Genomic DNA, 11820 nt, shown 5'->3' with positions numbered 1-11820 from the left:
CTGAGTTTCAGAGCTCCAGGGAAGCAAAACAGTATTTGCATGTGAGGTAGGTGTCACCTGAGTTTCAGAGCTCCAGGGAAGCAGCAGTACCTTGTTAAAAAGCAAAGAAGTATGCTTCTCCCTCATGTGCACGTTCTTCATACATATAAAGTAACTTTTATTTACATTTAGATTTCACATAGAAACTGCGAGATATGGAACAACTGCAGAAAGTCCAGCAAAGGGCCACTATGATGATTTAAGGGAGTGAAGCATCTCTCCTGTGATGAAAGGCTGAGAGAGCTGGGGCTGGACCAGATGACCTCCAGTGGTTCCTTCTACCTTCAACCATTCTGTGCTTCTGTGAAGCTGTCAGAGCTAATACCTTTTAGTTACAAGTTGTTGAGAAAGGTTCTTTGACACATCATTCATCAAAATTAAGGATACGCTATTTGTCCAGTGGAGTGGTGAGCAGAAGGTTAAATGATAAAGAAAACAACCTCATACCTGCTAAGGTGGTCAACAGCCCAGAAGCTGAACTAATTTGTCAACTGAAATGAATGCAGGTTCTTCCTGTTTTGTAGCACACAAATACGGTGGTTTTTTTTTAGCTCACTCCTCCTTTCCTCCCTCTACCTAAAGTAACCTCACTTCAGCCCAAACAGCTTAAAAGTTGTCATGGTTAACAGAAACAGTTAAGCACTTTATCTCAGGAAAGTTTTAAGATGCAGAAAGGCCATTCATTGACCATCTAAACCAAACTTTAAAGTTATACACACAGAATATGTAACTAAAAATTTCACACAACTACCTTTGCCAGTTCTCTGCTCACTGACAGTCAAGCTCCCTAGTAGCTACTGCACAGCCACCTCTAAGATATTCAGCTAAGCCAACATAATTCATCAGGCAAAGCACCCCTAAAACAGCTCTCTGGTTTTAATTTCTAAACTAGACAGGATTCCCTAAATAAAACTTTACTGCACTGAGAACACATACCCTTGTGTACTGCGCTCTTCACTTCTTCCCTGAAGTCCCCAGCTGTACACCCAACACACCTTGTTTATGCCATTAGTATTCTAGAATTCTACTAATTCTAAATTAGTATTCTAGTATTCATTACTCTCTAGTAATCACAGCCACCACCATTCGTGTGACACAGAACAGTGGGTCTCTCAGGGAAGATTATGTTCCTGCGGAGGTCTAAGAGCACATCTTTAGTACTACCAGTGTGATTTTAATATGAAGAGTTACTCTATTACACCAGAATAACAAGTTTAAACAGATTTTATTTAAGGCAATGTAGATGTGTTCGTTACTGAAGAAAACTCATTATAAGGGGATCCAAAAAAATTGCACATGAGAAAGGTTCCTACTTGGTTTTCCACCAATAAAACACAACCATACATACATAGAAAAGATTCCAGACTACACTTCTGAAGACACAGCAACAGAAAAGCAAATGATTTCTTGGGAAACTAGCCACCTACAAACAGACAGGACCCTTTGCACTTGCTAGATGACAGCACTGCAAAGTAGAGTTGCACTCAGCTCAGTGTTAAATGAGAGTTAGTGCTGTCCTGTCCTAAGCTACGTGAGATCAGATATAAAAAGTGGTTTAAACCAAAGAGAAATCATGCATGGAAAAGGAAAGCCAAAATTAAGTTCTAGGATGACAACTGGATTCACAGTTTATTCAAGTTAATGAAAAGACTCCAAGTCCCCCAGATTTCAGCAGGTTATGAAGCAGGTCCTGCAGAGGGAAATGTTCCAAGCCACAAACAGCAGCGACATATTTTGATACCTAATTGCCACCACTGCCTATGAAGAAATCCCTGGTGTAAAATAGAGAAAAAATACAATAATCTGACTTTCTCATTTTGAAAATGGCATGAAAGGAACAATAAAAGAAAGTTATTGAAGAGAACTAGATTGTTCCCAGCTGTTATAAAATACTACAGCTGTTCGTGTCATTGCAGCTAATGACCAGTTGCACTTTTTCAAAGACTGTAACACAGTATGACCATTGTAATCTACATCAAACTGAAACTTGGCGTGCATCATGGAAAAAAAGACTAAAAAATTATTTTAATCCTGTTTGATTTTTTTCTTAAAGTTCTGTTCACGGGTTGTTTTTTTGTGTTTGGGGGGATAGGAAGGGATTTTGTATGAATGGTTCTGCATTCAAGTTGTCAATTACGTTAAACTGCTTAAAAACCTATGGTAAAAAAAGTATTAAATTGTCTTTTCCAGTAATAAAAGCAAAATGCAGGCAAGAAATTCCAAATTTGTTATTGAAAAGAGGTGTTCTGAGTAAAACTATCTCAAGTCCAAAAGGGATGATGAAACATCTTTTCTCTGGAGCCAACAACTGGGTGGGCTTCCCCATCTAGAAGCTTTTACTTGTTTTGTTAACAGCACTATATATGAACCAAATCAGATTTTTCATAAGGATTCAAATACACAAACACAAAAAAAAGGTTAAAATATAAAAAACTCCACACAGAGGCAGAAAGAATTTTCAGGTATAACTCTCTCTACTGGCACATTACTCCTTGACAGATGGAGAAAAAGCTAGGGGAAAGCCTGTATTCCCACAAAAAATCTCCACAGGACCTGATCATACTATTTCAAGTAATTTCATGTCATTTCTAGAGAAAATACATGAGTATATGTTCCTCTCCAGCCATATGCCTTCCCCTGCAAAATCACCCATGTAGATCTATAGACCAGAAAGAAGTCACAAGCTGCTGCACTGTTGGTTTGGTTTTTTTCCCCTCCCTGTTACCAAGGAAATCACTAATTTATTAGGAAAACTAGCATTCATTTTACCAGTCTCTCCACTTCAGGAGATAAAAACACTTCAAAGAGGAATTCCAAACACTTCAGAAAGACTACCACCACATACACTCATTTTCATAGGAACCAATGTGGGACTCAGTAACAAACACAATAAAAACAGAGCATCCCTACCCAAAGAAAGAGAAAAGTAATCGTTAAATAGGTACTTAGAACCAAATGCAGCAATGGAAAAAGCTCTAGAAGCTGCACCTCTTTTTCTCGCTTTGGGCCATCTAACTAGGCTGCAAAGGATTTCTTTCCAAATGATGGCTACTTCAAAACATGAACAACTTGGGAACTTTGCTTGATGTGGCCACACAATTACTGGGCTGTCACTATCAAGCAAGTGAAAACAAATATTAAACAAAGTTGTACAATCTATGTCACAAAAGTTTAAATTAAAAATTAAAATCCAATCACACACTAAATTAGGCCAAAAGCCTGTAGTTTGGATTCTATTAATTAAGCCTACTGAACAATGCCCAAAGTGAGTGTTAAAGACTGTCTGCAGAATCACATCTGCATAACCCATTTTTTTCCAAGTATTACCAACTTTACCAAATCTTACCTGCACTTGCTAACTAACTTCTATGCTGGGCTACAAAAACACCAAAGCACAAGTGCTGACACTGCCTCTCTTCTCAAGTTAACCAAAACACACCACTGTCTCTGCTAGCCCTCACAGCTTTCTGCAAACTACATGAGTTGAAACTAACAGTCACACGCTGTGAGTTTTCAATGTTACTGCTAAGTAACCTGCAAGCAGCAGCTGAATTGCAAAATAGAGACATCCTTCTGTGACAAGTTGTGTAGAGCTTGAGCGGCACACTGATAGCAGAGTTATTCACTGCGAAGAAAGCCACAGAGTCAGCAGCTAGCTGCAGAATTAACACAAAAGTCTGAGGAAGAGGCAGAATACACTTCCCCTATTCTCATATGCTTCCCCATGGGCCTACAGATGCACCAAAGGAAAGACACCACGTTTGGTGAACCTCTTGTGTAGGTACGCACCCCCAAATCACAACTACCAGCGCTTAGGCTGCTCGAGGTACTTAGCAGTAAGTGTGAGAATAAGGAGAGAAAAGTCTACAGAAGTATAGGAAAGGAAGAGACAGGAAAAGAAAGGGCATATTGAAACACGAGGAAGTATTAAAAAAAAAAAAACAAAACACCACACAACTTGCCAAAACGAAAAGAAAGCTGCAACAAGTTGAATACAGCACAGCTTTATTTTGAAGTAGGAAGAAGTTTGAGTGGTAGGCAATCCTCGAACGATGTGTTTTCCAAAACTTCATGAAGTACACCCTAAAAGGAAAGCACACCACCTCCACCTTAAGCACATGGAATTAACTTCTAACTAAAAACACCGGGTTTGACCTCTGGTGCCTTTCCACTCTGCTCCAAACATACATGGTATTAGCTGGAAATTAGTTGGAGATTATGCTGGCATGGTAATTCAATCTTAAATAAGACAGTCACATTCTCCCCATACAGCAGTATTGCCACATCAACATTAACATGACTAACCTTGCTTGTAAATATAGGTATCAGTTTAAAATGCATGTAAATGGCTGTCAAGGAGGTAGTATTCTGGAGATGTTATTTCAACAGTAGCAGCTTTCTGGTGGAACAGTAAATAGGGTAGGGGTAAGTAGTTCAGATTTTTATCTTTAAAAGAGAAATTTATCATAGCACTTATTGTCTCCCTGTTTCTGCATATATGATCTTTTACCTCTTCCTTCATTCAATAATTAAAGGAAAACAAGAAAAACATACCCAGGGTACAACATCCAGCAATAATACATCTGAATCTACAAACCAAGTGGCAGATCACTCAATGAGCTGCGCACTGATGTGAACTAGGCTGCACATACGCTATAATATTTTTCAGAACTGGGATGATACTTTCCACCACTATTGATTGAGTAGCCATAAAATGATGTTTTATGGGGGGAAGTCAGGGTAAATGACGGATTATCAGAACAGGAAATGATTTAAGTGTTCAGCTGAAGAACCATTATGCAATTGTAACTTGCATTTGACTCCTGAAACCACATACAAAAGAATGTAGGAAGGCACCTTTTCACAAAGATGATTTGAAGTGGCTTTTACTTCAAAAACTTGTGGCTTCTTTTATGGCATGCTTGAGAAAAGTGTTAAGCATTATCTCTGTATTTTAAAATACTCTTAAGGAAGTACTTTTCTCCACATTATTTGAAGGTATAAAGAGGGAAATATCCCCCACTACATGCTGCTTCAACATTATTGGGAAACCTTGGATGTATTAATATTCATATTTAAATGAAGTTTCAAATTTTAAATTACAGTGCTGCCTGTGTAATTTAAGTAGGAGCCACTCAGCAAAACAGAATAAACTGCGGGGGGTGGGGGGTGGGGGGTGGGGGTGGGGAAGACATGAGTTTGGAGTTTCCAAGCTACAGGTACTTATTTATTGACATTACTCAAAATTACTTCTGACAGAAAAACCCTTCAGAAATAACAGACAGAAAGGAATGTGACAAGTTCTGGAAGCCATGGAACTACAAAAAAATGATTTAAAATATCAAGTTATGTAATCAAAGGTAAATATATTTTGCATTTGGTCTTCCTGCCACAATCTGCACAGAAAAACAAGCATCTATCATCTCTAACCATGCAACATCTATCATCTCTAAGTGGGATGCATGCAATGGAAGTAGATACCATTCAATTTGGGAACAGATAGGAGAGAGGAAACAACTGTTCTCTACAACATCCCACTATGGAAAATGACTTCAGCTGGCTCACAGTTTCCAATTAATGTAAATGCTGATAACATCCAGCACGAACTCCTCTTTTAAGTTTCTTACCACCACCAGTGGTATCAAAAGCACCAGCTCTCCTCCTAGGCTCAGCCAAAAAGAGCAGGTAACAAAAGACAGCTTTAGCCAAAGTGGAATTTAGTAGTATACAAAAGGTTTTCAAACAAACAAGGCAATTTTGTCCTATCAGTCCTGAGACTCAGCACACTCAACAAGCCACTCATAATACAGAGCATGAGAAAAGCCACCCACCCCTATAGCGCAGCAATAACTACATAAGGCAGGCAGCCCTCAGCACAAGCATGGTTTTTCCCCTCTGCCTATACAGCAAAGGACTGGTTTCACTAAAGGGCTTATTTACAGAGTGATCTTAATGACTAAGAGGCTCAGTGAGTTCACAAATCAAAACAAATCACCAGCTTTATTACACAAGCATAACTGTCAAGCTCTGCACTTTGGTTTTGTTTCAGTTTCTCATTACCACATTCACAATCATTTACAAGTGTTATACACCCATCCCACATATCTACAGGTTTACGTGATGTAAAACGCAAAAAGACTGCAATACCCAAGCCACATTCAGCTGACAGAATCCACTAGTCTTACACATATTGGCTTAGTTTTGACCACTAGATAAGAACAAAGCTGTTACGTACAAGAAAATAACAAGCTAGCCTCATTTTCTTTATTAAGTAACCATAAAGCCTATGCAAGCGCATTCATTAGTGTTCTGCCCTCAGATGCATCTCGTATCACTTGCTTCACGAAGGTACCAGGGGATCTGCAGTTACTGAGTTACCAAAGCTGAGATGGAAGCACACCCATCCCTTCGAATGAAGGTAAAAGCGAATGGCGGAGAGCAGATAATCCCCACCTGTAGCAGTGCCACCTTTCTGGCATAGCTGAAGGTGGATTCTTTAGCTAATAACACTCCTTAAACACAGACTAGGCTTCCTCAGAGCAGGTGAGTAATTCCTAAGTACTATAAGGACAAATTAACTAAAAGAAAAGTAGAGTCAGCTTTCCTGTGGCAACAGGAACTGCTACAAAACAACTACTTCCTTTCCCTCATGAGGATCAGGCAGATACTGAATCTTCAGCACCCTCAGAAGAGGGGGCACACAAACATTTACTTTGTTGTCGTTGGACAGCTGTAACTATACAAGTAACACTGGACCTTGTCATACATTTCCTAACACCCAAGTTTACACCAAAATACATACCAAACTCACCAACGCTACTGACATTCAGGTCATCACATAATTACTCAAAAACTTCTGAAGAGCAGTCCAGCACCACGCAGGATACATCTATGCTGGAAGAATTACACTTGACTCAGAGACACAGAGGCAGGCTTCTGCAACACACCGATGCAGGACTCCAGCCCAGAGCACAAGCCTTTGGCGAGTACACACAAGTCTCCCTGGACTAATGGAAACTCTAAGCTTCACTGCTGATTCCCATTATTGACAGCAATTTTACCTTTCACGAACCTGAAATTAACACTGATGGCTAACCTATTGATCATGACCTGGCATTCAGATTATATTACAAACAACCAACAGCATGAACACTACAAGACCATTAACAATGACACAGTTTGAAATTCAGAGGCAGCAGAGGCTGGTGTCTAGGTTTTTGGGGTGTTGTCAATTGTTGATATGCGGACACTTCCGCACACACTGCACAAAAGGAGATTACCAAGACCAAGGTTCACAAGCTGTGGCAGCGACCCATCTAAACAGCTGAGATAAAAAGACTTCATTAAAACTCCACTTTCTTTCAAGGGGTGAAGGGGGGGGGGGGGGGGGGGAACCCCAAACCACTCAAGTCCACATAACCATCTGATCTGCCTAGAATAATCACAACAATTATTGTACCTAGTTAACAGCAGGATTTCCAAGAAATACTGACTTTACTTCTTTGTATGACTACTCCAGTTCACTTTCAAAGATTTTATTTGGGATTACTCTGCTTTAGAACAGTATTTCTAGAAGGCAGTAACGCAACACTGAATATTTTAAGGAGGTCAAGTAACACGATACACAGCTTTTCCCTCCAGGTCGGTGGGGTTCAAATCTTGCTTATGTCAGTAGTGACCAAAAGCTGTTGACATCAGACAGCTGTTATGTGACCCATGAGGAATGAGCTAGTATCCTCAGTCTAGTTTTTCCTGAACAGGTATTACTACCTTCACAAGAACCACCTAGCCCACACTCTGGCTGGCAAGTCTCAGGAGTTAACAGCAGCTTAGATAAGGAATAGCTTCCTCAGTCCTAAAGGAGAACAAGAACTTAAAACCAGCTCTGTCCAGGTGAAGGGTGCATCATCCCTCTAACAAAAAAGCAAGGAATTTCAATTTGTAAGTACATCAAGTCAGCATTTGCTGCAACAGTATGTTGTCCTGAGCCTTGCCCCGGCAAACTTCTGAATGTACAGGTGACTGTATTTGCAGTCAGACCAAACTGTTACTGCTCTACAGGATCACAAAATGCAGAGAGTAAAGGTGAATTGTCTAGTTCGCAGCATAACATACATGTCATCTTCAGAAGGGCACAAGAGTAAATCAAAGAATTACTTCTCAAACCATAACTGCATCCTCTGGACTCACATACTTTTCCTTTAGGTCAACAGAACACAGTTGTGTCAACTTCAACAAAAAATAATTTGCTTTTGGAAATTTAATGTCACACACGGACTTCAACTTCTTCACACTGCTCATTGCACAACAGTGTCAGATCCAAAAATTTCACTCCAACCATCAAAAGTAGTAGTGCACCAGCTGCATAACAGAGGTGGGAGAAGACCAGGACCTTATAAGCATTAGGGACTCCTAAGCTTTTTTTCCCCCTTCTCCCAAAAGCATGATTTATTTTTGATTCAAATCAGTTTAAGTACAGTTCAGACAATTCAATAAGCAAAGCAAAATGAGTATGAGATGAGGTCCTCACCTATAGAAATACCCTACTTCTCAGTATATTTGAGCTTCTTAAGCATGAGAAGAGGGGGGGGGGGGAAAAAAAAAGCACACCCACAGCAACCCCCCGAAGAGGCAGTTCTCAGCCACAAGCAATCTGCACAAAGCTGCCGGAACCGTAACCCCCCCCAAACCACCTCACTGTTATGTAACAGTACCAAGACAGGATTTTCACCAGCCAGCCCAGAACTGTTGTTAGAAAGAGACATCTCCTGTCATGCAACAGCAAATTTAAAGGGTTTAAAAAAAATCCAAACAATAAAAACAAGCAAAAAAAGCCCACACATGCAAACAGAAGAGACAGTTTAATCCACAGCCTACATCCATATGTTAAAAACATTTCCTTTCCAAGTAAGGTTTTATGATATTACAACTTAAAAAAATAAAAAGTTGTTTTCACAGGCTCTCTCTCACCAACACTGGAATATCTGGTTTTCCTCTCTAAAATACCAAGGCCCTCCAACCGCTTGTATAGATGCTTAAAAGGTGCCTTTTTCTTTCTTATAATTATTCCTTATTCATTTAACATTGCAAACCTATTTCATCAGTTGCTTATCTCAAGAAGGTACAAATCATGTCCTATAGGAAAGACACAAAGTAATCTTGTCTTGTATCTATTAGTATTACCACCAATTGTTTTCTTACTCTATTTCCTTACAACCTATACAAAGGCAGTGTAAAGTCCCTACAATACAGCAAGGAATAATCCTATTAAGAATCTGTTTACTGTGTACTACTCTCTTTAGATGCTATTTTAAGACCTTGAAAGGATTTCAATATTTAATAAAGGACTGAACCAGTTAAACAAATCTTCACATCTCCACTGAAACACTAACATTATGAGACAAGTTACCAGGTGAGATGGACACTTAAGCAGCATGTATGACCTGTTCTTTTTGTTCAATACTTTAACTCAGTTTTACAAAGTTGATTTCTGTTTTAGTTGCTTTATAAAAATATCTAACTATACATACTGTAAGTTTTCTTAGAAATAGTGCCTTCAGACGTTTGAGACATTACAGGTGTGAAAAATGCAAAAAGCAATTACTGACAAAACACATTAAGATGAGCTGAAACTACTGAGGGTTTTGTAAACATAGAGATAATTCCTATTCATAATGAACATGGACTTAAGCCAAAGGAAGTTCTGCCACAGCAAAGATCAGGACATTTGGTCACGTATTAGGACCAAGGCAGATTAAATAAAGTAAATAAAAAAATATAAAAAATAAGTTAGGCATCCCATAATTGTGAAAATGTCTTCCCAATGGGATGGTCATTTGTTATTTCTACAGAAGATAAGCATCAGTTACACATAGATGCTTGAGGCTTCTAAAGCCTACACTTAGCGTGATACAACAGTAGTAAATATTCTAGATATTAGAAAGAAGGTAAGGTGAATTCCCGAGCCATTTTTTTAAAATTATTGTAATTACATTTCTTACAGCATCGTAAGATCTACAATTTCACTTGGAGGGAAAAAAAAAATAAGTAAGAGGCTAAAAGGCACGAGGAGGTAAGTACAAATATAAATATAAAAATATAAGTATTATGCCTTTCCAAATAACACACTGAGTGTTCAGTTTTGGTGTACACTCACATAAGTACAAAAGCGTATATATACACCAAGGCCATTTCAATTTACAGCCTCTTGGGTTCTGGAAGGATGCATACTGCACCTAGGATCTGTGCTTTTCCACTATAGCATGCTGTACTGGTGCACGAGTTATAACCCAGCCAGGTGAAGTACACGGTGTCCAACTGCACCCTGCGGTGCGGCCCGGGGGGGGGGGGGCGCGGCAAGCAACTGAACACACACACACTTCATGCACATGTGCGATTTGAATCGGGCACTGCCCCAGTAAGACCTTGATCTGTACCGCAGGGCACAATATGTTGTTAATCCAAACTCTTAATTTGTTTACAGGGCCGCGGCTGGCAGCGCACGCATACCTCCGAGCCCGAGCGAGAATCATGGAGCCGGTCCGTGCGTGTGCCAGACGCCCCCACGCACATCCGCACGGCCGCGGTACGGCTGCGGGATAACTTCACATCCCCGCAGGCCGGGCCAGCGGTAAGCGCCGGCGATGGAGCAGGAGGAGGCGGCGGCAGCAGCAGCCTTCGCCACCTCCCACAGCGCCCGCGCCCCGCCGCCCCCCTGCGCCCACGACCACGGCCCCCCCCCGCGCCCGGCATCCCCGCCGCGGGTGCCGCGGGGGCGGCCCTGCAGGGAGCGAGGGGGGCGGGGGGGGACACGACACGACAGCGCTGGCGGTCCTCCCGCAGGGGGGCTCGGTCGGGGGGCAGCGGAGCCCCGGCTGTCGGTTTCCAGGCATCCCTGCTGCATGCGGGGAGCCGAACGGCTGTGACAAGCGGCGGCGCAGCCTGCGGGGGGGCTCCGGGCGGCGCAGTCCGGAGGCGGAGGAGGAGGAAGGGGGGATGCCCGGAGGAGCAGGCGGGCTGGGGGAGGGGGCCGAGCCCTGCCCCCCTCTCCCCCAGGCACCGGGGCGGGTGAGGAAGCTGGGGCTCCCCCTCTCTCTCGCGCCAGCCCTGTGCAGCGCCTTCAAGGCGAGAGGGGGAGGCGGCGGGGGGAGGAAGGGGGGGAAATGCTGCAATGGAGCGCCGGGCGGGCAGGCGAGGGAAGCCGCAAACCCTCCACTGGGGCCCGGCGCAAGCCCCCGGGCCGAGCCCGCCGCTTCCAGCAGCCGTGCCGCCGGCAGCCCCGCGGTACCTGCCCGGGGCGGGGAAGGGGGGGGGTGGAGGCGACCCCAGCCGGGGGCACGGCGGGACGACCCGGCCGAAAGGGCGGCGGGGGCGCAGCACCCACCTTTCACCACCCTGTCCGTCGTCGATAACTTGGGATCAACGGCCTTATGCTCCGACATGTCCGGCGGCCGGGGAGGCGGCGGGGCTCTCCCCCCTCGGGCAGGGCAGGCGCGGGCTGAGGCGGCGGCCGCCGCTGCGGTCAGGGCTCCGGCTCCTCCGCTGCGGCCGAAGTTGCCGCGTCCCGCCGCCGCTCGCTGGCTCGGCTGGGCTCTGCCGCGCGGTGCCTTCCTCCTTCGTCTTCCTCCACCCCCGTCCTCCTCCTCCTCCTCTTCCTCCTCCAGTTAATTATTGCTCGCTTTCAATCACGCCTCCGGGCTGCTGAGAACGGCTCGCTCTTTCCCCCCCCGCCAAGGACCCCGGCGACAACACCCGCGGCGGGCGGCTGTCAGGCGGCGCCGG

General features: G+C 43.4%; 1 protein-coding gene and 1 long non-coding RNA gene across 2 annotated transcripts in view; both read right to left on the bottom strand.

The window, feature by feature from the left end:
• Positions 1-1045, bottom strand: part of LOC308055107 — a 30152-nt gene extending 29107 nt beyond the window's left edge. Inside the window, exon 1 of the long non-coding RNA XR_013924335.1 lies at positions 58-1045. This is a non-coding gene — a long non-coding RNA (uncharacterized lncRNA). The remainder of the gene's footprint in view (positions 1-57) is intronic.
• PPP3CA (protein phosphatase 3 catalytic subunit alpha) overlaps positions 1-11556 on the bottom strand; it is a 194251-nt gene extending 182695 nt beyond the window's left edge. The window contains exon 1 of the mRNA XM_080368667.1: positions 11423-11556. Coding sequence (XP_080224793.1) covers positions 11423-11480 — 58 coding nt within the window. The 5' untranslated portion in view covers positions 11481-11556. The remainder of the gene's footprint in view (positions 1-11422) is intronic.
• Positions 11557-11820: the final 264 nt, after the last annotated feature.

Source organism: Falco punctatus (genome assembly GCF_963210335.1).
Source record: "Falco punctatus genome assembly, chromosome: 1".
Taxonomy (NCBI): domain Eukaryota; kingdom Metazoa; phylum Chordata; class Aves; order Falconiformes; family Falconidae; genus Falco; species Falco punctatus.
The sequence above is the reverse complement of the archived record's forward strand: the minus strand, read 5'-3'. Positions and strand labels throughout refer to the sequence as shown.